This window comes from Rissa tridactyla, chromosome Z, assembly GCF_028500815.1.
Source record: "Rissa tridactyla isolate bRisTri1 chromosome Z, bRisTri1.patW.cur.20221130, whole genome shotgun sequence".
Taxonomy (NCBI): domain Eukaryota; kingdom Metazoa; phylum Chordata; class Aves; order Charadriiformes; family Laridae; genus Rissa; species Rissa tridactyla.
In genome coordinates this window covers 58,564,519-58,589,829 of record NC_071497.1, presented here as the reverse complement: position 1 = coordinate 58,589,829, position 25,311 = coordinate 58,564,519, and the positions used below count along the sequence as shown (strand labels likewise).

At 40.2% G+C, this 25,311-nt stretch overlaps 1 protein-coding gene across 1 annotated transcript in view; it reads right to left on the bottom strand.

The window, feature by feature from the left end:
- The window catches only part of PGM5 (phosphoglucomutase 5), an 80,427-nt gene that overhangs the window by 2,503 nt on the left and 52,613 nt on the right, over positions 1-25,311 (bottom strand). The window contains exons 8-10 of the mRNA XM_054184707.1: positions 19,539-19,674; positions 18,396-18,579; positions 10,705-10,839 (exon numbers count right to left, since the gene is read on the bottom strand). Coding sequence (XP_054040682.1) covers positions 10,705-10,839; positions 18,396-18,579; positions 19,539-19,674 — 455 coding nt within the window. The remainder of the gene's footprint in view (positions 1-10,704; positions 10,840-18,395; positions 18,580-19,538; positions 19,675-25,311) is intronic.

The window sequence follows — 25,311 nt, the reverse complement described above, 5'->3', positions numbered from 1 at the left end:
TAATCAAGACTTCGAATCTGTTTCAGCCACCTAATAGTTTCTGACAGTACGAGGTGTTTGCTTTATTTATAGAAATTATAGACAGTTAAATCAAGAGTGAGGAGACAAACTAATGGAACAAGCAGAGTCACAGAGTAACACCATGAATGCCACTGATGTCAAATGAGTTTATGATCAAATTTAATTATGCACAAGTGTGAGCAGTCTGACATGTTATTGTTCAAAAAGCTCCATATTTGTAGATATCTATCTACTGAATAATCACTGAAGCAGAATACAAGTCCCTTAAAGTCAAACATGCTTAGAGGAGATTAATATGCGGAGCACAAATTCACATCTGTGGGCAAATGCTGCAAAAGTAAATACTGAAATGTGCTAATTTATAAGGTCTGGACCATATCATTCCTTCCTTTCAGCAACATGGATTAAGGAGAACTGAAAGAAGACCAAAGCATCCGAATTCCCTCTGGCACTCCCCCAGAGAAACCTCTTCCTTATTTAATCTAAAAATCTAAAAAGCACAGGAAAATTAGAGTTGCCAAAAGCAACCCTACTGACCAGCTTTACTTGACCCTGCTTTCTTAAGCAATAAATGCACTCTGAAGAAAAAAAAAACAGAAACAAAAAAGCTCTACACAATGCTTTGAACAAAACACAAAATCAAATGAGTTTATGTGACATCCATTTACATAAACGATTTAGCTGCTGCTCTTTTGCCAAGTCATTCCAATTACTACTTAATATTCTCCTTGTTAAAATCACGCTTCTCAACAGAGAAAGTCCTATTTGAGTTCTGTCCTTTCTCACTTCAATTTTAGTACACTTTCTTCGTCCTGCAGATGTGAAAAACCCAAAAGTGGATTCTTTTTGGAACAGCAAGAGCAGAGCAGAATAACAAGAAACTAGAGTAAGGAACTAGAGCCCTTTAAAAACTCCTTTATCTCTGCAATGAATGGTTTACATTTCAGTCGCAAAAGATAAATCCTAGCCAGTAATCATTTATAGTTAGTATGACTCTAGAAAGACTTCTATATCTTACAAAGATCTTGATTTAAAAATATTTTTCAAATGGTTCTTTCTACTTAAGAAATTGTAAAACTTTACTATTGACATGTCAACTCAAAATGGCAACTGCAATGACTGTACATGAACAACGAATTTATCTCTTGGAAACTGTTTGGGAGATATGGCATGTTATTTGTTAAATAAAAATTAAGAACTGGAAACTCATAGAACTGACTTAAATCCGAATTTTGCTTTAGTAATAACAGATAGAAGTTATACCTCTAAAAAAATAACTTGTAGCAATGATTATTCATACCAGGAAATACATCAAACAAGTAGGTATCTAACATAAGGCAAATAAAGATCAAAAGCCCTTTGCTTGGCAGTAATCTGTACCAGAACTGTCAGAGCTGTATGACTCCTGTTTGTCTCATGTAGCATTTTTTCCATCTGTGACCTTGCAGGAAAACTCCATACAACTCCCTTTCGTCCAGCCAAGTTCTCAGGTAATATTTGCCCCATGATGCATCTGTTTATCAAAGGCTCAGGCAGGGCCAAAATGTACCTGCCTGCAGGTTAAAAGCTCAGCATGTGTCTGGAGTTTGGCTTTAGAAAATATTTTTCTCAGAATAGATGGACAAACGCCATCTGTATGTCAAGAAACACCTTGTGAAAACCTATTACGTGTCGCACTTACACTAAAACTTGCCAACTTTCATGAAAAATTCATGCAGTTCTGATGTAAAGTCACCTGTCCAGACTTCGCCTGGAAAGCCCGTGAATCTTTTCTCTTCCGTCTCTCCTCTAGCCTGCACTGAATTTTAATCTTGTTAGCAAAACCAAATGTAGGTGAGTTTTACACAGCCTAGGCATGGACATTTTCCATAGGTCTCAAGTTCATTTCCCCCAGTCCAAGCTAAGTGTCAAGACCAAGATGCCCCATCGGTCTCACCAGTGAAAAGAATTCTCCAGAATTTATCTGGGACAAATAAAGCAAAGAAAAACCCTCAGAGAATCCTCAAAGAGAATCCAAAGAAAAAACAAAGAGAATCCTCAAATAGGATCTAAACATTTTAGTGAACACCAAGTAACTAGAACTCTCTTTGACAGTTCTGCATTTTGCATCCAGCATCATGTCCACCAGTGTTATTTTGGGCTCTCTCAGCTTTACATACACCCAAGTGAATGAACAGGGTGGAACACTAGGAACACAGGGTCAATTATTTGCATATATATCAGTATTTGTAAAACATTAGACAGTAAACCGTTTGCACCCGATTCTGGGATCACAGGGAGAGGTAATGTAAGGCCACACAAATTAGCCAGTCATTAGAAGAATGTCCTACTGGGGACAAAGATCCAGCATCAATCGGCTAAACCTTGTATGACTGTTAGATAGGCATTTAGGCACCTGAAGTACTAATAATTAAAATGACACTTCAGACAGTAATTATTTCAGAACAAACATTCAGACCTTGCTAGATTTCTAAGCAGAGCTGGCATAGTACATGTTCCAGAAGAATACACTTCCCTAGAACAATTGTTAATTCCTCAAAATTAAAGAGTGATAAACAAGTTGGTTAGTACTGCATGAAGTCGTCAAAGAAGGGCTATAGTTTAATTTTAGGAGCTCTGTAAACATAGAAGATGTGCCAAGTATATTCCAACTCTGCATCTTCCCTCTCTAAAAACTGCTGTCAAACGCCAAATCCTACCTCTTCAGCTGCTTGTCTACCGAATTTAGTATCAGTTAAAGTAGTTTTCCCGTTCATAAAGGTAGCCTTGAGAAAAACATGCTTGCATAACGCTTTAAAGTCACCAAAAGGTGTAATTTCTACGTGACGTTATTATTATTATTGTACAAATCATAGGTTTCAGGCATGTGCATCTTTTTCCTCTCCTGACACTTAAATTCATTCTCAGTCCTTCTCTTCTTATCATTTAAATATTACACAGAAGGTTGCTCAGAGATGTCAGGGTAACTGAAACAGCTGGAAGTCCTGGAACAAGGACATAGCGGAATTGAGAAATAACTCCTTCCTTTCATACCTCTTCCTGCTCCCATGTCATTTTCCCTCTTTCATAAGGCTGCTTAGAGCTGCTGTTAGCCCTTTGTAACCTGGGCAACAGAATCACTACCACATGAACTAAGGGAAATAAAAAGAAAGGCAGAAGAGAGGGGCAAATCCCCCAGAACATGTTTTGATGGCCTTACCTGTTAGAAGGAGCTTTTCCTTTGGCTGTAAAGTACTTTAAAAGCCAAGCCAATACACTTACAAAGCAATGCTAAAGTGATGGAAGAGACACAAAGAATGGAATGAAACAACCACAAAGTGAGCTCAGCACTGAGATCACACAGTCTGGCACCACAGCTGTATCTCCTGCAGGGCTTCTGCCATAAGGGCTCAACACACAGCTCAGCTCAGCCTGCCTGCGTGCGTCTTGCATTCCAAACAACAGAAGTCTTTGGAAAGGTTTATGCTACAGCCACCTATCCTAGAAGATCTAAGCAATGTGGATAACCTGGTTCATCATGGAGCAAGCTGGACTGGCGCTGTAACATCCACAGCACTGGTGGTGTTCACTTTATTGCCATGAAGCAGTATGCTTGCTCCAGGAAAAAGGAAACTGACCTCTCTCGTCTTGCGTATGGTCTGCCTGCTAAGTCAAATAAAATTACAATAAAGGTCAGGAGGCCAGCTGTTCTGCCCCTAGCAATAGAGAAGGGCAGGCATGAGGGGTGAAAAAGACAGGAGGAAAATGTAAGCTGAGTGGTGCATGGCAACATATATGTTTGCAACAGATTAGTTCTTTTCTAGTACATCCAAAGAGCTTTGAGTGAAGATTAGGTTTAATGAACTCATTTTCTTGATTCCTGAAATATTTTATAATTACTGGCACATGAAGTATTTTTCCTATGTAACAGGAAAACAGACTTTCCTTTCCAGTTCCAGATGATTTAAAATTTCTTCACTGTATGGCTTTGGGCAGAATCAGAAGCTAAATTACCTGAATAGCACACACATGCTGTTACCTAAGAATGTGATCAAACAGATGGAAATCTCCATATCCCATCTCTCCTCAAAGAAAATGTTATGAATTTTAATAGTAAAGGCAAAACTTTATATGATTTCTCTGGACCATACTGTATGTTTTAATAGCCAACCAGAGTCATGCTAAAAGACGCAATGCTTCAAAAATAAATGAAGAGGCAATAATTCTCTAGCAAATTGCACTTGTGCTCAGGGTTGTGTCTTGGCAGAAAAATATAGAAATCTTTCATTTTATCCCTATTAAGTGATATCAGACACAAAGACTTCTTGGTACTGATTTCAATTCCCTGCTCTTGGACAAACTCACACCATAAAAAAATCACTTAAACGTAATCACTATATATATATACAATAATATATAATCACAATCCTTTCATAAACTGACACAGGTCCACCTGAAAAGGTTTGTTTTTTCCTCTGTTACTTGCCATTCAACATTTCTTTCAGAAATTCAGTCTTTGATGATCCCAATGATTTTAATTTTTTTTAATTGACGTGCCTTTTTGGACAAAACCACAAAGAAACAACTCCTGCCGCAAAATCTTTGCTTGGCTGCTGCTAATTTAATGATTCTGTAGCTATCTAGCATGTAGTTCACTACTCTTTGGCAAAAGTGGTGGTTTGTGATTCACTGCATCCCACTTAAAGAGTACCTGATACAGACTACACAGGTCTATTACAACACCTATTTATTGCTGCTGCAATTCACATAATGAATAATGACATACTGTAAACAGCCTATATTCAGAACGATCCAGATTATTCAATTCTCAGGGCACTTATCCTGCAACAGCAGCACAACCATGTTACTGAAGAACACACTGGATTTACAAATAAAGCAATTCAAAACCACTCTGGATAATGAGTCATTTCTTCCTTGGTATACAAAACTTCCTATTTGAATCTTGTCCAATTTGATAATATATCCAGGTGACTACACAAAGGACAAGAAGATATTAATCATGTGTCGGGATCTGCAATCAACAAGTAACAAGTTGATCTATTAAATGAGGCTACAAATGAGCCTAGAGGTCAATAAACTCTTATTTTAGTACTTCATGACCATTGAACATATCTCTATATTTTCTATCTGTGTTAAAATTAGCACAGCTAATAACTCTATTAACTTTAGGAAAAGATACGTGCCAATGCATAAAGGTCCAAGACTTCAAATAGAAGTCTGTCAATGCTACTTGGATGCCTATTTGACTAGTAGAAACCAAAGAAATTGTCTCTTTAAGGAAATCTTCCAAGTTATCTGGGTAAGTATCTTCCTTGGGAATGCACAGTGATGAGGGTCATCACTAGTGACAAGGAGCACCAACAGAGTGGTCTTCCATTCTAAGGGCAACATTCCAGTTTTAGAAAAGTGTTGGGTATTGTTTTCAAGACTTTGTTTTAGCCTCTTTGGAACTAGATTGCATCACCACTATAAATTACATAATTTTAAAATGCTTACATTGTATTTTTTTAAATATACTTTGCACAGAGCATGATGGTCGTTTTTCTTTATTGCTCCAGATTTTCACTCCTGTTGATACCAGCTTATAGGAAGAACTAAACTACTTACAGAAAAAAAGTAGCCACTCCTTATCTCCCAGGTGATCATTAAGCTGTTTCTGTCAATTTCCTTCAACGAATTGTTCAACAGACAGAAGGCACTGCTATTGACATCCATCCATGACCTCAGACTTCTAATTACTGGCATATTTTACTGCTTTCTCTTGGAATACTTATGTTGTTGATCACATAGTTGTCCATGCTTATTTTATTCTAGGTGGAAAGTATTACTAATTAATTGTACAAAAGACACTACTAAAATAAGATTTGGGTGACGCTTACATTCATTAATAGCTACTATTTGCCCTGCATACAAACTGGAATAAAAAGTCATTACGAACCTTAATTCGGTCTGGTTACCGGAATGCTCTTATGGAAGCTCTAATGTCTCTGAAGGAAAATACACACTTAAAAGCAATAAGGCCTGAAAATCAGCTCTTCCCATAAGACTCATGAAGAGTTACACAGAAGTGAAGCACAACAAGGTATGAGATGGGCTCCACTTGAGCATCACTCACTTGAGTGGCTCCCCGGGGCCAAAATTAGAAGGCACAGCTTTGAGCAGCCCCAATACTGCTTCAAAGTTTGTCAGGCTTTCTGTTGGGTATCGAACCAAAGTAGGGCATAAGCTATCACTCTCACGGTAGTTGAACCTGGATGATATTGAGCATTGTTACAGACCTGTGTCCAAATTTTATTCTGGACAAGTGTTCATCATAGAACAGCCTAGGTTCAAAGGGACCTTGAAAGATCATCTGGTCCAGTCTTTTGTGGAGAAGTACAGCACCTCTAATGTGAATGATTAATTCTGCCCACCTCAAGTGACCAGTTATTTTAAAAGAAATGTACATTTGTCTTTACAATATGCCTCAGTTAACGCTTACCTCAGAAAGTGCCATAATGTCATACTGGTGTTTCAAGACAATATGCATGTCTCAAAGAGAACACAAGCAAACCTGAAAACTGCTGAAAAGTTGGCTGATTAATTTTGGAAAAGGCTTTGTCTGAAAGGAAAGAGGGGAAAAAAAGGATGCTGATATGAGACAAACTCAAGGTATTTACCATAATGATTCCACAAAATGGCACTGTAACTTCCAATATAAGTGAGTTCTCTATCAAGACAGCGAGATTTATTTCTCATGAAAAAGAGCCAAAAAGATGTCTCGAGGTACTTTTGCCCTTTGTTTCAGGTATTGACTGGAATTCTCACCAGGCAAAAACATGGAGCAATGCAAAGCATTCATCTTTCATTCGACTATGTAAAAAATGAACATACTGGAAGGAGGTGGTCCAACAATGCAGAAGCAACCAAGTATTTACTTAAGCAACCAATCATCAAATAATATTGTCTTGGTCTATGATATAAAAAGTATGGAAGAGAGTTTTTCCTGATCAGATATTCTAGGCAGAGTGCAATGATACAGAAGCTACATATAGTCACCTACCCAACTACAGAGATCAACTACATTTAAAGAAAAATAAGCATTAATCCCAAATGCTACTATTTCCTTAAATACTATATATTAGGTATATACTTTACACACTTCCTTTATGTCAGTGCTCTTTGAATAACTGTTCACGTATGTTGGCTATGCCCTTATTACCGAAAGTAAATAGGCAACAAAGTACTTAAAACTTCAAGTCTGTCACAGTTTTCCTAGACGTAAACATGTCAGTATGAATCTCAAAGCAAACTAAACAATAAAGGAAACACAACATCAGGAAAACTCTGCAGCCCCTCCCTAGCAAGGCTATTTTCTGAAAAAGGGATTTACTATTCTCTCTCTTCCACATATTCCACTGAAGATTATCAAATGTTCTCCTGAGAATTTTTTAGCTATTTTTGTACTAAAATGAGGGTCTCCTGAAATCAAATTTATGTCCTCCCTTGAAATCCACCAGCTGCCTGCAGGACACAATCTATGACCTTGCAGTTCCTAATGCCCTCATGTTGCTGGCAACGTATCCAGCCAGGGCAAGGAAAGAGGAGCAGTGGGAACTGTGCAATACTGTCCAATGAGAAACCAGAGAAAGAATTTATTGCGTTAATCAACATGAAACTGCAGTTTGTCCCAGATTTTGTGCACATGGCAAGAGATGAGGAGGTTGTTTACAGTACTATGTAATTCCTGAGACAGTCTGGATGTTAAAATGTCTGTCTGCATTGCACGAACACAGGAAAGTCCCTGCTACAAGTTTCAAGGCAATAACATTTCTACCCCTGGGATTATCTGTTCACTAGTAAATATCCTTGATAAACAGCCAAGATTGTTACAGTCTGTAACAATTAGACAGGCTTTGGTACATGTATAGGAAAAAAACTTTCCAGCCTTTTTTCTGTCCCTAAGAATAACAGATCCTTTTGGTGTCTAGAATAAACGACCAGACTCTGAAAGCCCTGAGGGCACAGCCCGGAAGCCTACTGGCCCGACCCATTGTCCCCTAAGGACTTCCCCCTGCACCCTGTCCATGGACTCACATGGCCCATTTCAGCCTGACCCAGGGGTGTTAGTCCCTGCCTGAGCTGTGCTGTAGGAGCACTTGTCTTCAGACTCATCTCTGGCTCTGCTGCCTGGGTCACCTCAGATCTGTGCTATAGGTAGCTTCGCTCCCTGAAGGACCCCTTGGATGTACATTATAGCTTCTCTCCAGTTCTAACACAGCCGCACTGTTGCCTTGTCTCCAGCCCTCTCTCTGGTCCCATCTCCTGCTGCTCCAAATGGACCCTGAACCTGACCCATCACTTGCCTTAGGTGGGATGGTCAATGGAGCTTGCTACCAGAGCCTTGCTCTGCCTGCTCCACTTTGCACGCTGTGGGAATGTCCCCTGGACAATGAGGGCACTGCCTGTGCTGTAGCTGCTCTGGGTGCCTGGCTCCCATCACCTTCTGCAGCAGCCCCATTCTCGCTGCTCCCTGGACACGGTCTGTGTTGCTGATGAGGTCACCAGATCTTGCAGTGGAGTTGCACCTCTCTCAAGCAAATCCATGCAGAACAGAGATGAAATGTAACAGCTGGGCAGCACATTCCTCATTTTCTGAGGATAACCTCTTCTCTCTCAATCTAGTCTCTTCACAAGTGGAAAATTCACTGAGAATTTGCTATTTGCCACTCATTTAAAAAAACATGTGTTAAATACTGGGCATTGATTACTTTAGGAGACACACAAGCCTAAACTCTGCCAGCACGTCACTTATCTTGTATTGCATACCTTGTAACAAGTAAAGTAGAATAATCCATTGACGCAAAAAGGATTCCATTTTAAAACGGACGTCCTCATTTGTAATAGTCAAAAGTTTACCTAGACGAATGCTGCAAGTATATGCTCTACTGTTTTCTAGTATTTTTGTTGGGATTCGTTTGACGGGAAACATGTTCAGATCATACTTTTTGTGTCACATCCCATAAGGGTACTGTAAGTCCACTGCAAACCTCTAAAATGAACTCTTAGTCTATCTCCTCCCATGACTTATTTTAATTTCATCTATGCCTTGCCTACATAGCACAAAGAACCATATTTAAAATTGGTCAGCTTAGTTGCAACTGATAAACAATTTGTGCTGTAACAAAATTTGACATAGCTGTGGTGCATTGACCTTGGCTAGCAGCCAGGTGCCCACCAAGCTGCTCTGTCACTCCCCCTACATTCTTCACTGACCTTGATGTCTCCATAGTTGCTTCTCCCACATATTCTCACTCCTACTTCCCTGCTGCTGTGTTTTGTACCCTTCTGTTATCACAGAGGGGCTACCAACATCGCTGATTGGCTCAGCTTTGGCCAGTGGTGGGTCCACCTAGGAGCCAACTGGAACTGGCTCTGTTCCACATAGGGGCAGCTTCTGGTGTCTTTTCACAGAAGCCATCCCTGCAGCACCCCTTCTACCCAAACCTTGCCACATAAACCCAATACAAGAGCAAGTGCAAATGGGTTTATAGCAATGTTCTTCCTTGTTCAAAATATATTTATTACCCTGCTAGGTGGTTAAACCTGGCTGCACAGAAAAACAATAAAATTTCTAAAAAATGGTCCTTTACTCTGTTGGAAGCTTAACATTATACATATTCCACGCAAGAAGTTACTGAGGATGCAAACTGTTACTTTGAGAAAAATCAAATAAAATTAATAGATCATATCTTCAGGAATGGAATCTGCAACATTTCTGGAAAAACTTATGACTGATAGACAATTGTTTACTAGCACAAGAAGAAACTTGCTAAGTTTATGGTGGGAATCTGGTGAAAAAACAATGTCAAACATTTACCTAGGGTTCAAATGCACTTGACAGAATTTATGTTTCAGGAAATTTGGATTTGCATTCCAGTCATGAATATACAACTCCATGGGACTTCAAACTACAGTGTTTTGATTTACTACAAACCAAATGCTTATCCTCTCTTCCATGAAACATCCTCAGTCCCTTCTTGTTGTATATCACAGCATGAAGGTGTTTTACTGGGAAAAAACCTGAGAGTTCAAAATGTGATTTATATTATGAATTGTTTTAGGCATGTGCTGGACTATACCACAACTTGCTCTCAACCTTCACTCTTCTTAGGGAAGAGTCTGGTTATGATATAATTAATTCTTAGACAGCTGCAAGTTTTTCCCTTACAAGGAATTCCTGCATTATTTAGACTCTGGCATCTGTATTTCCTAACTGCACTCTCATCGCGAGGAATCCCTGGGATGCCATTAACTAAGTGTTCCTCAGATAACCCGCTTTTTTTCAATATTGTTCTATAACTCAGACCCCTACAGACACCTTACAACACCTACAGAAAAATGAGTGAAAAATAAACTAGCATGGCTTCTCTTAACAAACTAAAAGTCTTTGCCCACCATTTATCACCAGGCATCTGAGCCCTTGACATTCCTGTTGTGTTAGACATTGCATAAACATACGTTAAACTGCTGGTCCTGCCTCAAAATGTGTACAATCACATGATTAGGAAAATCATCCACAAACACCGTAAAAAGGGGTCAAAGTGCTGAGCGTTCCTTCTGATTAAAAATGAAAACCTGTAGCCATGGTTTTTACAGAGGAAGCAAATCACTTATCGATGTTTTACAACGGTTTTGCATTACCTGTGGTTCCTTATTGTGTTGGCTAGGATCCTTTTCATAACTCTCTGCATAGATTCGGAGAGTAGCTCTTACATGGCTAGAAGCACTCATTCTAAAGATGAGCCTGGATGCATCTGAAAAAATAATCCGCAGCCCCTATGGGAAAAGAAGGAGCAACATGTATGTAAGGTGGTAGTACATTTACAAATCACAGTTCACTGCTTTAAAATAAAAAGTGAAAGTAAGACTCATTTGGATGCAATTCCTTTTTTCCTGTAACTTTGGACAAGTCTTTTATTACTCTTTTTTTCCTCTCTAAAGACTAGAAATTACCATGTGTATTCCCTCCCACTCCTCCTAACAAGGACTCTCTTACTGCTGTTTTTATTTTCTTTAGCGGATTTGTTCTTGTGTGTGGCAGAGCACAAAATCAATGGGCTGAGAAATAGTTATAAGATCAGCAAGGATCAGTGGCCTAAGAAATAGCTACAGGAACAAAAAACAGTTGTCAGTAGTTAATACAAAAGATAGGATCAGTTGCTACTCCTCATAGATCATGCATCAATATCTGATTACAAGGATTTCAACAACAGTCTGTAGTACAACTTAGAATCATAGAATCATAGAATGTTTAGATTTGGAAGGAATTAGATTATCTAGTTCCAACCTTAAAGATTATCTAATTCCAATCCCCCTGCCATGGGCAGGGACACCTCCCACTAGACCAGGCTGCTCAAAGCCCCATCCAGCCTGGCCTTGAACACTTCCAGGGGTGGGACATCTACAACTTCCCTGGAAAACCTGTTCCAGTGTTTCACCACCCTCAGAGTAAAGAATTTCTTCTAATATCTAATAAAAATATACCCTCTTTCAGTTTAAAACCATTACTCCTTGCCCTATCCCTTCAGTCCCTGATAAAAAGTCCCTCACCGTCTTTCCTGTAGGCCCCCTTCAGATACCGGAAGGCCGCTATAAGGTCCCCCTGGAGCCTTCTCTTCTCCAGGCTGAACAACCCCAGCTCTCTCAGCCTGTCTTCATAGGAGAGATGCTCCAGCCCTCTGAGCATCTTCGTGGCCCTCCTCTAGACTTGCTCCAAAAAGTCCATGTCCTTCTTGTGCTGAGAACTCCAGGGCTGGATGCAGTATTCCAGGTGGGGTCTCACAAGAGCAGAGCAGAGGGGCAGAATCACCTCCCTCGACCTGCTGGCCAAGCTGCTTGTGATGCAGCCCAGGATATGGTTGGCCTTCCGGGCTGCAAGCGCACATTGCTGGCTCATGCTGAGCTTCTCATCAACCAAGACCCCCAAGTCCTTCTCCTCAGGGTTGCTCTCAATTCATTCTCCGACCAGCCTGTATTTGTGCTTGGGATTGCCTCAACCCATGTGCTGGACCTTGCACTTGGCCTTGATGAACTTCATGAGGTTCACACAGGCCCACCTCTCAAGCCTGTCCAGGTACCTCTGGTGGCATCCCTTCCCTTCAGCATGTCAACTGTACCACACAGTTTGATCGGCAAACTATCTGAAGGTGCACTCAATCCCACTGTCCATATCACTGACAAAGATGTTAAACAGCACTGGTCCCAGTACTGACCCCTGAGGAACACCACGCGTCACTGGTTGACACTTGGACATCAAGCTGTTGACTGCAACTCTTTCAGTGTGGCCATCCAGCCAATTCCTTATCCATCCATCAAATCCATGTCTCCCCAATTTAGAGACAAGGATATTGTGTGGGACAATATAGACAAGTCCAGATAGATGACATCAGTTAATCTTCCCTTATCCACCAACACTGTAACATCACTGTAAAAGGCCATCAATTTGTAAGGCATGATTTGCCCTTAGAGAAGCCATGCTGGCTGTCACCAACCACCTTCTTATTTTCCATGTGCCTTAACTTTCCATTTCCCTTAACTTGGGAAACTTAACTTAAGGTGTTAACTAATTTCAAGTGAATTTGCTCTTTGCTCCCATCTTCCCCTCTTTTTTCTTTCCTCGTCCCCCCTTTCATAATGTATATACGAACACATTCTTCTATTGACCACAGACTTGGATCCACATTCGACAGCCTTTCTGTACAGGAAGGACATTAAGGCCAAAGGACTAAATTGCACAGTTAAATAGTTGTAGTGCTTCAATACTTTACCAATTCTGCACTAACACGCAGTCTAGTTCCATTTTTGTAAGTGCTACCCTTAGGCTAAGTGCCACCTTTACTATGCCACTGAACTTTATTTCCCCTTTTAGTCCTGCTGTTGGCAAATGCCTAGTGCACAAACTGAGAACCTTGCTACTTTTGTTTAAGGGGCAGTAAACCATTAAAAATGAGAGAATTAAGAGAGAAGCATTTTATTCTTCCAGTTTTATCAGCAGCTTGAGAAGACACTGATGTTAGCAAAACAGCGCTTCAATATTCTAAACTATAATTAGAAGCCTTTGTTAACTTGTGTATATGCCAAAACATCTTTGGCACCATGTAAAGCAGTGCTTGGTTGACAATCCCAGAATTGTAGAATGGTTTGGGTTGGACCTTTTAAGGTCTAGTCCAACCCCCCTGCAATAAGCAAGGGCATCTTCCACTAGATGAGGTTGCTCAGAGCCCTGACAAACCTGACCTTGAATGTTTCCAGGGATGGGGCATCTACTACCTCTCTGGGCAACCTGGTCCAGTGTTTCGTCACCCTCATTATAAAATAGTTCTTCCTTATATCTAGTCTGAATCTACCCTCCTTTAGTTTAAAATCTTGTCCTATCACCACAGGCCCTACTAAAAAAAGTCTCTCTCCATCTTTCTTATAAGCCCCCTCTAAGTACTGAAAGGCTGCAATAAGGTCTCCCCGGAGCTTTCTTTTCTCCAGGCTGAACAACTCCAATTCTCAGCTTGTCTTCACAGGAGAGGTGCTCCAGCCCTCTGATCATTTTTGTGGCCTTCCTCTGGACCCGCTCCAACAGGTCCATGTCTCTCCTGTGTAATGTCCATAAATACTAGAAAATACACAACAGGAAAATAGCCCACGTGGATAAAGGGTTGGATTAGATGGTCTAAGAAATATTTTCCCATCTCTAACTTTGGTGATACTATGAAACTTTTTTCAGCTGCTAGTATGGTATTATGTATTAGTTATAACATGTATTGGCAACATAAATTTATCAAGTAGTCTCAATATGTATAGCATAAGTGACAAACAGAAATAGTTACACTCAGAAGACTCAGCTTTAGAGCTTGTTTTTCTAATGTTTGCTATTAAGCCAACTTTGTAATGAGATTATTCAGTTGATGCTGATGTGAGTTTTGCTGTTGATTTCAATGGAATCAAGATTTCATCTTGGATGCCTAGAATTACAGACAGTTTGTTACCATCTGATTCTGTAAGCAAGGGGTTGTCTCTTGCTGATTGCTCATTAGACTTAACTTTTATGACAGTGAAAAGAAAGAAGACAAATTGAAGAGTTTTGCAGTTCTGGGTATAGCATGTTTTGAATGGTTGTCAACCAGCAGCTCAAAGTATGGAATATTAATGTCAATCAGCTTTAAGAGAAGAGGAAGGGAGTCTAACATATCTGCACAAAATGGAACTGTGAACATCACAGCATGTGATTGTCTTCCTCTCCAAAGACTAAACTGGGATTTTACATGCTCCTGCCAGGCTGAGGAACTCCCACCATGATACAACTAACAAGACCACTTGAATACTCTTCACATACTACATGTTTATCTGGCAATAGTAACAATAACACTTTGTTACCAGGCTTTAGCACATCTGAAGTCTCACCGTGCATTAAATTATGGTCTTCAGAATAAAAAGGATTTATAAACACTCCCCATAACTCTTCCCGTAATTTCTTGATGCAACAAGACTCCACCAAACTACAGCACCTGTAGCCAGTTTGATGCTTCAGTTAATGGCACTTGGAATGTTTATGCAATGTATATAGACACACGACCGCTATTCAGACAGTTCACAGTACTATTCCTGAGCTTATTATTTTCTTCATTTTGCATTTCTCAGGGACACATGACTGCCAGTATTGATTTTTACAAACGTGATTATAGCTAATGTTTGTACGTAGGACTAGGATTCCTGCCGTACAGCTGAAAATAGTCTGTAAAAGGGAATTACAGAGACACAGTGGCTATACTCCTTCAAAACAATAATCCTAAATGCCAGGGAGAAATCATATGCTATGGCCTTCAGAGCTGGATTGTCAAAGTCAACTTTTAAAGTCACAATATTTGCACCTGAAGATCTAGTTTAATTCATTTTTCAGAGAGCCCAGCAGCAAAAAATCTGACGTTTGACTGTCCCTTAGAAACAGTGATTTAAGCAGTAGCAAAGAATTTAACTCGTGAAGGGCACAGAAATTAATGACAGCTGTTAAATTTTTATATTCCTCACTGTTTTCTGGAAATTACGCCTAAAAGCTGTGAGTTACAAACATTTGTTAAAGACAAAAAACCCAGCCAAAAACACTGTTACCAAAAAATTATGAAAAAGTATTGCCTGGAGAATACCCTGCAACTCTGCATCTTTTGTACAGACAAAACCAAACAGGTTTTCCCCACTTCTTACAAAATACCCAGTCTAACATATAGAAGTTTTCCTTTTTGACATTTTTGAGCTTTTGTGGTCATCAAGGTCAAAGCAAGCTGGTGAAATTGCAAGCAGCCTGCATACTGTTTGTCGTGATGGCATTTTTTCACCTGACACAAGCTCTGTTAATTTAAGCCACCTATTTGCTATTTATTATATAGAGGGTGTCAGCTCCATGAAACACAAAATCTTATATGCCGTACTTATAGATCGACACAAAAGGTAAAAAAAAAAGAGTAGCACACTGAAAAGCCCACAGAACAGAGTAACTTCCAGTTTTAATAAAACAGGACACGGTATTTGTCACAAGAATAATGTTTTCTTATGGGAACAGATTTCTTTTTTTCTTTTCTTGGAGGAAGCACATGAAAAGTACAGCTCCCACACTGAACATCTGCAGATATTTATTTTAGGCAAATTGGGCCTGCTAGTGGACATTAATGAGCTGTGTGGAAACTCTGAAACAAAATTATGTTCCATGGTTAACCCACTGACTTTGAAGCTGATGTGATGGAGATGGAGCTTCACAGGGATTTCCTTCTTGTACATTACAATCCAGTTAAACAGCTTGCTGATGTATTAGTACCTACGAAGCACTCAGAAAACTAAATCTATTACATACTGGTTTCCAGTGGTTTGGGTTTTTTTTTCAGTTACCAATTTCATAATTAAATAAATAAATAATTGTCATAGTAAGTTAGCACAAACAAGACTAAGCAGCAAACTTAGAGCAAAATCTCTTATGTTTTCAAAAAACATTATTAAAGTATAAGAGTAGGGACTAACACCAGTAGAAAATCCAGCCTACCAGCAACATACTGGACACAGCAAAATATACATAGATTAGGAGCACATAAAATGGCTATATTTTTACTTCAAAATACTGAGATTATCAAAATTTTTATTTGCTCCTTTATGGACCTTTGAGTGTCCCCTTGGTATAGCAGGCCACACTCACTACTCTTGACAGGAAATACCTTATTGCTGATAAACGATTGAAATATCACTCTGAACAGAGAAGAATTTTTGCCTTATCTCTGGACAGTTATCTGAAATAACTTTTTTCAAGCTTTTCCAATGCCTGTTTCCTGATTCTTGCTCAAACTAAAATGCAAAAAACCCAAAGACCACATGCAGAGCCCTCTGCATCCCACATCTAACAAAGGAGCCAGAAAACATCAATGAACTTTTCATAACAAAGCTCCAGAGTTTTATTCTGTGAACCTCAGAACATAAGAGACCTTAATTAATGAGCTCAAAGTTAACCATTATAATGGGCAACTTGTACTTCTCATTCTTCCAATTCAAATTTCACACAAAAATGCAACTGATCCCATTTCTGGCTTGCAGGATCTTCAGGAGCAGCACTGTAACGTGCTCATGTGTGCAAAGGCTAGCACAACAGGACTTTAAAAATGAAAACAGAATGCTTCATTTAATTTCATGTCTTATTATTGCTCTGTGATAAACAATATTCATGGGTTGCAACAGTTAGAACGAATTAGAAGCCACGGTCAGGGCATATTGTTTGCTGCTTGCTTGTTGTTGCTGCGTTTGTTTTCTGAACCTGGTGCTTATTAACATTGATTCATTATCATGCAGCCAGCTTCTCATTTATGAGACATACACTGAATATAAATCTCTCTCCCCTACCTACTGGGGAACAAAACTCTGAACAGGTTCCTGAAAACATAGCTGGAAAATCTGCATGAAGCTCATGACAGTCAGAAAGAGACATCTGCATTTACATGAAGAGCAAGCTACCTGAGGAGAATGGCAGAAGTGAACTGATGTTTCATTTGCATGGATCAATGTCCTCTCTTATTTTATTGTGCATGGAAAATCCCACCAAGGCTGCAGACATGCAGAGCTGGGAATGTGTGTCCTTGCCGAAAGAGAAACTGGTTGAACTGAACTCTCAATAAATACATGCTTCTGCCTTTGAAAATACATGCTTTCTGGTTTTACGGCCTCACTTTCATAGCTCATCTGAAAATAGGCCAAGTCATGTTTCTCTGTTTGTGTTACATGGTGATATTATACTCCAATTTAGGATGAGGGCCTTGCATGAAAATTAAGGGAAAGAACAGAACACTGAAAATTCACAAGGTGCTTTTTAGTAGTACAAGGGCCACAAGTCTGCCATGCCTGTAATTTTCCAGTGGACTTGGATACGACAACATCCTCATATCTTGTCTCAGCAGTAATATGCACAAAGAGAGCAGCTCAGTGGCAGGTGGGCTGCTTATATTATCTGGATGCAATGATGAATGGAAACTATAAAGACTCTGAGAAGAATGGCATGACAATAGTTTTAATGGATTGTAATATCATTTGCTAGGGTCTGGTCAGGTCAAGTAATTTACGAACCAGAGAAACTTGGACAGTAAGAATAAACAGCATAAAATCAGAACACATTTTAATATGAGTCATAGGGCATATTCAAGATGTTTGAATATGCATTTACACCTGGCAAAAGCACATGGTTAGTTTTGAGCACATCATGAATTTCAAAACACTGAAGGCCCAGTTTGAACTGCAGTTCTTGATAGCTAAGGAATCTCATTATGGACACAGCCCAGAAGGAACACAGAACAGGTCATTTGGGCTAGAGAAGCCAAATGTGCCCACATATGGTACAATCCACTAAAGTCTTCTGCAGGCTATTGGCTACAACAGATAATGTGCCTTAATTATGCAAACCCTGTGGGTCACCAAGATCAAGAACATTTTCACTTTTTTTGTAATGTACAGCAAGTGGACATTTCAGATGGAGACTAGAAAAAGGAACGTCTGTCTTTCCACATGACACTTTGCATTGCTCAGGAAAGGGAACCCTCCCTATACGTGCATTGCTGTCAACAGGGATTCCATCCCCTCCTACATTCTCTGTGACACTACTGCCTCCGGTTATGCATAGCAAGTGCAAGCTAAACCAGAGGCGGATTATCTTATCCAGTCCGAGCTAATCTTAAGTAGGAAATGCGGTATCTATCAGAGCAAAGAAAACACCATCCTATAAATAAATGGAGAGGCTTGCCAGCTGAATGTTAGAAACAACACTGTTAGAGACAATATGACAGTTGCAAAACTTTGCTACTCCATCACCACAGCCATACCTGTCTTTTGGTCACAGTGCCATCCACAGGATCTATGTACTCAAAACTGTCTGTTCTTTCCACACTGTAGATATTGTTACCCACAGCAAACTGCTGATGGCTGAATGATTTGTCAGTGATCAAAGCTTCCAGGTCTCTCATTATGAAATATGCTGTTCTGGGTTCCAGTGCTTCATAATCAAACCTTGCACACATGAAAAAAATAAAAAAATAGAACCAAGAAGTAAGTCCCCCACAGCTGAGAAAAGAGTTCTGCTTTCATAGAACTCCATGTACTCACAATTAGCAATTTACTACTTACTTCAAAAATCAGAGGTGGACCTCTGAAGTACTGATTGCAAATTAAACCAGGGCACACATGCAAGACCTGCGGAATTGTGTGTGTGCACCACGGTTGTACACTGGCCACCTCACTCTCAGTCAACAGAAATAATTTAGAAAATTAATGGTTTCTAAAGTAGCATAGAAAACTTCATCAATACAGAGCTAGCTTTCCACAGTTGAGGACACAATCAGTACAGTGCCCAACAGCCAAGTGAAACAGAAAACTTTGCTACAAGTTTTGAGGAACAGCTTTGTGCAAAAGATCTTACATGTATGTGAACTCCTCTGGATTAAGTCTATTCTAATAGAAAAAGAGACAGAAGGTAAGATGTAAATGACAATTAGAATTCACCCTTTGAGACCTTAATAAAAATGAGCAAATGTTCAGATCTTTGGAGGAGTTCTCCTGAATTAGAAGTAGGCATAGTTCCAGTTCTCACTAAAAGCAGAAGTTCTCTTCTCAACAGGAAGCACATACAGAAACAAATGCAGGAGTAAATCTTGCTGCAATTTTGATTTTGCTATGCTTACAGATTCCACAAGTAAATAGTTCAAATCTTTCTGCCATTCGACATCAATTACTCATATACCATAAGTGACATATACACAACGCTCCTTCAGTAAGTAAATTCCGCTGCCACTTACTCATCAGAAAAAAACCTGTCTACAGAACAGTGGAAATCTGTGGCAAATTATCATTCTGTGGACACAGTAAATGCACACCTATATGCAGCTGAGCACAACTAAACAAGCCATGGTTGTAGCAGGATTGTCGTATCAACTGCATAACTTCCTGTGTGGTTTTCTAATTTTTCTCACCTGCAGTAGTAGTGCCGGCCAAATTTTGCCCAGTGATCCCTGACAATCTCCTCCACGCTTTGCTTTCGAGCTGCTAGGATTGAAAGCCAAACTAGCACAGCCCACAGTCCATCTTTCTCTCGAAGGTGATCAGACCCTAGAGAGACAAATGTAAAACACATTATTTGGTATCACCACAACTCAGAAAACAAGGTAAAGAGGCTGGGAAAATGTCTCATTTAACTTTGTGTGTCACACAGCAGGAATCAACAGTACTAACCTCCACAACTCTGATATCTTCCAGACGGACAACCAGAGCTAATGTTTAAAATGTGATTTATTTATATATGACAAAGTCCGTACTCCTAGGTTAAATAAAAATATGTACAAGTACTTGAATAGAAATGGTAGTAGTAGGAAAACATTTTTAGTCATGTTCCTGCTCACTGACATAGAGGGTGTTTTCACACCTCTGGTACTGTTTCCCAGAACTGGGCTAGATAGGCAAACCCCTGGCCATGAACCAGAATTTTCTGAGTTAACGTTAGTCTAGTTCAACAGCATCACCTTATCTCTGCAGATGTTCATCCGTCAAGCTGCAGAGAAAGAATTTTCCCATTCCATGAAAAAATTAAGACTTCCAGAATGTTAATGACCTCCCATCAGGACAAAAAACAAGAGCCTGAAAATGTTTCTGGAAAAAAAAACCCAAACCCAAGAATAGCACTTTATCCCCTTTCTATATTTTTTCATACCTCTCAGTGGTAAAGACGTTTGGATGTTCAGATCTAAATCCCTTCCGAGGTTTGTATTTATGAAGAGAGAAATTGATCCAACAATGGAGATCAAGAACAATTTTGGAATACCCCACAGGACTTTGCACATACTCTCAGATATGGAAGGCACAAGTTCAAGTCTATTATCTGAATTCAAAAGAGCACAGATTTGATCTTGCAGTTCCCAAGTCCAAAGCCAAAATGCCAACTTGGAGTAACAGACTGCTCTGCAATAGACACCTAATGTATCTTAACCATAATGTATCTTAACCAGAAAAATTTCTATGAAGTTAAGCTCTGCCTGTTAAAACTGGAATGTATCAATCAGCAAAAAGTTTCAATAAAATCAGTATTCTCTAACAGAAGACTGTTTCACGGGAAGGTTCTTGGTCAGCAAGTGCCCTCTCCTTTTGGATAATTTAGAAGAAGCTTTTGTGGCAATATGTATCTAACCCAGATTACCAATAAATCACAAGGAAGCATGCACGAGAATTAACACAAATTAAGTTCCAAGACACCTAACACTCAGTAGATGCTGATGATGACTACGTAAGGCAACAAACTCAAAAAAATTGAAGATAAATCAAATATATCACCATTGCTCTGGCTTAATAGTACTAGATTTGGTTGAAGTTTGTTAGCTGCCACCTTATCATTTTCTGTCTAGTCGCACATTACTGAAACTCCGAGTACAAAACAAGTGCAGTAATTCACAAGTTTTCTTTCCTCCATGAATTACGTACTGATCAGGGAAGCAACCAGTAGAACTGTGTGCTTAGAAGGTACTTAGCAAAATCTTCCAGAGAGGAATCTAACTACGAAGTTTTACGTTGAAAATCTGTTTTTTGAAATACTCTCCTTCATCAAACACAAAAATCCTGTGTCAGTGAGACTGCTTCGTAGTGCTGTGGTTTTACATAACAGCCTGCAAGGTCTACACAGCCATCTGTCAAATGGCTGTGGTTTGCTACTGGCAGAAGATATGGTTCCCACAACATAAATTGATGCACTGAAGCTGTTAATCCTGTGAAAAACTGTCAACAGAAAATTAAAGACATATAAGGAAAATGGCAAGATGTGCAGAGAGCCACAGTGATTCCTAGAGTTCAGTCTTGACATCCATCTTCCAGTCACTCCTGCTGCCTTGGACTTGTAGTCCCTATTCTTGGGAGAGGGTAATGGTCACAGTAGCAGTTGCTCCTCATACGTATCCGCTAAGAGCCCATGGTCCTGGTCCTGCCACAGCTCCACCTGACACTTACACTTCTTGTGTTATGTTCAACCCTGTGGGTGGAGACCTCCAACAACCTGAATCTAACATTAAGCAAGTTAGATACCACAAAGTTAACTAAATGCAAATTACTATTTCAGCACAATATCTAAGTTGTATAGGAATGATGACTGAAGACTTGCGGAGAGGAAGAAGACTTACATGAAGATTAGGTTTGTGTCTTAAGTTAGCTAATGAGGAAAACAAGGACATAAAATACTGTAGACAGATTTAAGAGCTAAGAGAAAGTAATGTTCCTTTGCATTTGCAAAGTAGCTGTCATAATAGTAAGAATACCTACTTTCTGACACTTTTTATCTGCCTTGATCTGTGATCTGCAAACTCTCTGCAACAAGGGCAGTCTCCCACTACAGTGCTCAGAGCTATGGGCTGGTCCTCCAGGAGCTGCTGTAGAAGGAGCAGCAGCTCACTCTGCTCCCCTCTCCAGAGTGCCCATTGCTGCCAAAGCATGGAGCACACACTAATCAGAAAAAGAAAGGCCAGGGTTATTTATGAGATCCCGGACAGAGCTTCAGATAAGAACGGAAAACAAACCACAGGAAGTCAGCCCTTAGGACAACCAGGTCCTCACCTCTTCTACTCCCCTGTCGTGATAACAGGCTAGATCAGCTGAAGGATGTTTTCCACAGAAACACCAGCAATAAGACCTATGAATAATAAAGTTAGCTTTGCTCACAAAAGGCATGGTCACAATCACTGCCATTGTAGCCAAGAGTCTGTTCCCAGATAACAGTGCCGGTGCAGGTTTCTGCCACCGCCACCGAATGAGAGACCTAGAACAGAACTGTCACTTCCCACTAGTGTCCATCGTTCGTTCCCCTGGCAGCAGCAGCAAGAGTTGACAGGTCACCCAAGGGGCTGGGGGATCCCTGGGGACCAGGAGCAGTGGGGGATCCCTGGTGTCCGTCAGGGCCGGGCCTGGCAGCCAGGGCCTGTCCCAGCCCCAGCCCCGAGCAGGCGGATGGGGGAGCACCAGGGCAGCCCCAGACCCCGGCCTCGGGCACCTCCCTGGGGACGGGGCCAGGATGTGGGCCTGTGGGCATGGCTGTGGGGAGCTGGAGACCAGCCCTGCTGCGGCATCCCCCGGGGGGTGACATGGGGTCCTGGGCCCATGGGCAGGGTGGTGGAGCCCCAGGGGGTGGGCAGGACCCTGGTAAACAGCAAGCTCACCCCACCATGGCTGTTCCTTCCCTTCTTAACCTGTCTGCCCCTCCTTTCAGCCATAGCACTGAAAAATTCAATTTCACCTGAAAAGCCACCCCTGCTGCTGATATTACCGGCAACTTAAACTGCTTAAGCGCCTCAACAGACACCAGCAAGAAGTGGAGGCATGGTATGGAGCTAAACACCTCAGCAATCTGTTCCAATGCAAACAATCGTTTATTCTCCTGTTGTGTAACACTCTGCAGACTGCAATCCATCAACTCGTACGGTGAAAGGCACAGCATTCATTCAGCAAAATGGCCTATACATCATGACAACTGTGCAATGGTCTGAACTGAACACCAAAGAAGAGATGTGTTTTGATTTAACAAACACTTCGAGTGTGTTTCATTGAACTAAAATGGTCCAGTGAAACATGGACAGAAGAATTTTTGGAAAGGTCTCTGTTGTGCTCTGAGCCCTGTTCTGGCATGACTTAGCTCATAAATCTCTATGAAGAGGGATGAGTGTATACACGTATCATTCTTCTGATCCATTTAGCAGCTTTGGCATGTGTTGTGTCCTTCTGTGTCCTTCAGGATGACAATACAGATTGTTGCTTCTCTGGAAAGAGAAAGCATTGGAAGAAATAACCCAGAGGAAAAACCCTGGATGGAAAAGCTGGAAAAAAACCAGCTGTTCCAGAATTGAAAATCACTGATTAAAAATGCTAGCCTGATGTGAGTACAATAATCCTGTGTGCCCACTAAGTGTCTCAGCTTGCTATTCTTAATAGGAGGAAAACTGACAACTGGGATTTCTCAGAACACATTTGTTCCAGCTCTTTTATTTCACCAGCATATCCACCAACTGGGTTACTATATGCATATATGTTGTTTTCTTTATTGCAAATTAAAACCCATTACCAAAACTCTGTTAGTCAACTCTGTTTTTCACCTACTGTACCTTTGGTGGTGGCTTTGCTCTCTCTCACTTACTGCTACTGCCCAGCTCACTTGGTAGAAACTCTAGGGAGGGAGCTCGTTCTGCTGCCTCTGTTCAGCTAACAGAATGCTTGTTTTCTTTACAGACGCAGTATCTGCTGCTATGAATCTGCAGAGGCAGAACTGCCCTATGCAAAGGGATCCAGTAAAAGGTGCCTCACAACTAATGTATTGTTGCAATTGCAATACTAACAGTCCTACTGGCTTGCTGGGAGCTCTCAGCAATCTTAGGGTACTTCTCAGTAATACTTTTAATTCCAAGGAATTTAATTCCAAGGAAATATCCAAGGCATTCATGAATTCCAGCACCTCTTTAAGGAGCTGAAGCAGAAAGAGGCAACAGAACAGTGGAGTCAACAACTATTTTTCTGATTATCCCATCATATTTAATTTGCCATCGGTAAGGGAAATTATAACAACGGCAACTACTTCGACAGCTTATTTTTAAGTTAATTTGTCAAATATTTCTCCATATAACAGTAGCAAAAGTTATTTTTTACTACTGCAACAGTCAATTGTTGTGGCCTGACTCAGAGTAAACAATCTGGGACAAACTCTCAGAGCATGTTCCCATTCATAAAGAAGCACTCAGCTTATACAGGCTTAAATTGAAGTAAAGTCTTGAGTGCCAGTAGCCTGAGAAACAAAGTAAAATCATGTAAAAATGTTCATATTATGATTTTTCTTATGATACTGTAAATCTGTTGGGCATGCATGCTGCCTTTTACATATCTAATTTATTCTGTATCTGAGAAGATTTCCAGTTCCAAGACAGTGAGCCCTGAGGGTCATATGCATGAAGAAAATGTAATTGCTTTTCCCTAAATTAGTTAACTCTATCGACCATATTGAATCCTGTAAATGTGATTTTAAAACAAAAATCTGACTTCAGCGACTATACAAAATCACAGTAAATCATTCTGTTTGCACACACATTGAGTCTTATAAATTTATCACCCAGCAGTCTGAAACTCGACAATATTTTAGGCAAATGGAGATTTAGGGTCAGTCTGATCTGTTCCTTTATTCAAGTTAATGGGATTATTTTAGATTTGTGTTACTGTAACAGATACCACCAAACAGCTCTTCTAAGGCTTTCATTAATCTCAGCAGCACATCTTTAAAGTCTCCACTAGTTCTTTTTCCACATAATCTTGCAGGAGAAGGTGGTTGGTGTTAATGGCATCTGGAAATGTGGAGATGAACCATGCAAATTTATGAAAGGTGTAGCAATTACTGAAGTGGCTTAAACTGCAGAAAGATAAATCAGCCACACAGCTCTCCTAATCCTGATTAATAGTTTGCTGATGAAATTTAGAAACTAGTTGCTGCTGCTGACGCCCTTCTCTGAACTGTGTCCTGGGCATTAGTCATAGAACTAGAAAGCTACTAACCTCATCTGACAAGCTCCCCACACTGCTACAAAAATGGAAGAAGTTTTTAAAGCATTGGTTGAGCTCCAAGATCAGCTGCCAGAAAACAAGTCTGGGAAACACAGCCCTATGGGATGTTTTCAAAATCTTTTGTCCTTTTATAGCAGAAAATTTGCTTTTATTTACTTGCCAGAGCAAAATCCCTTA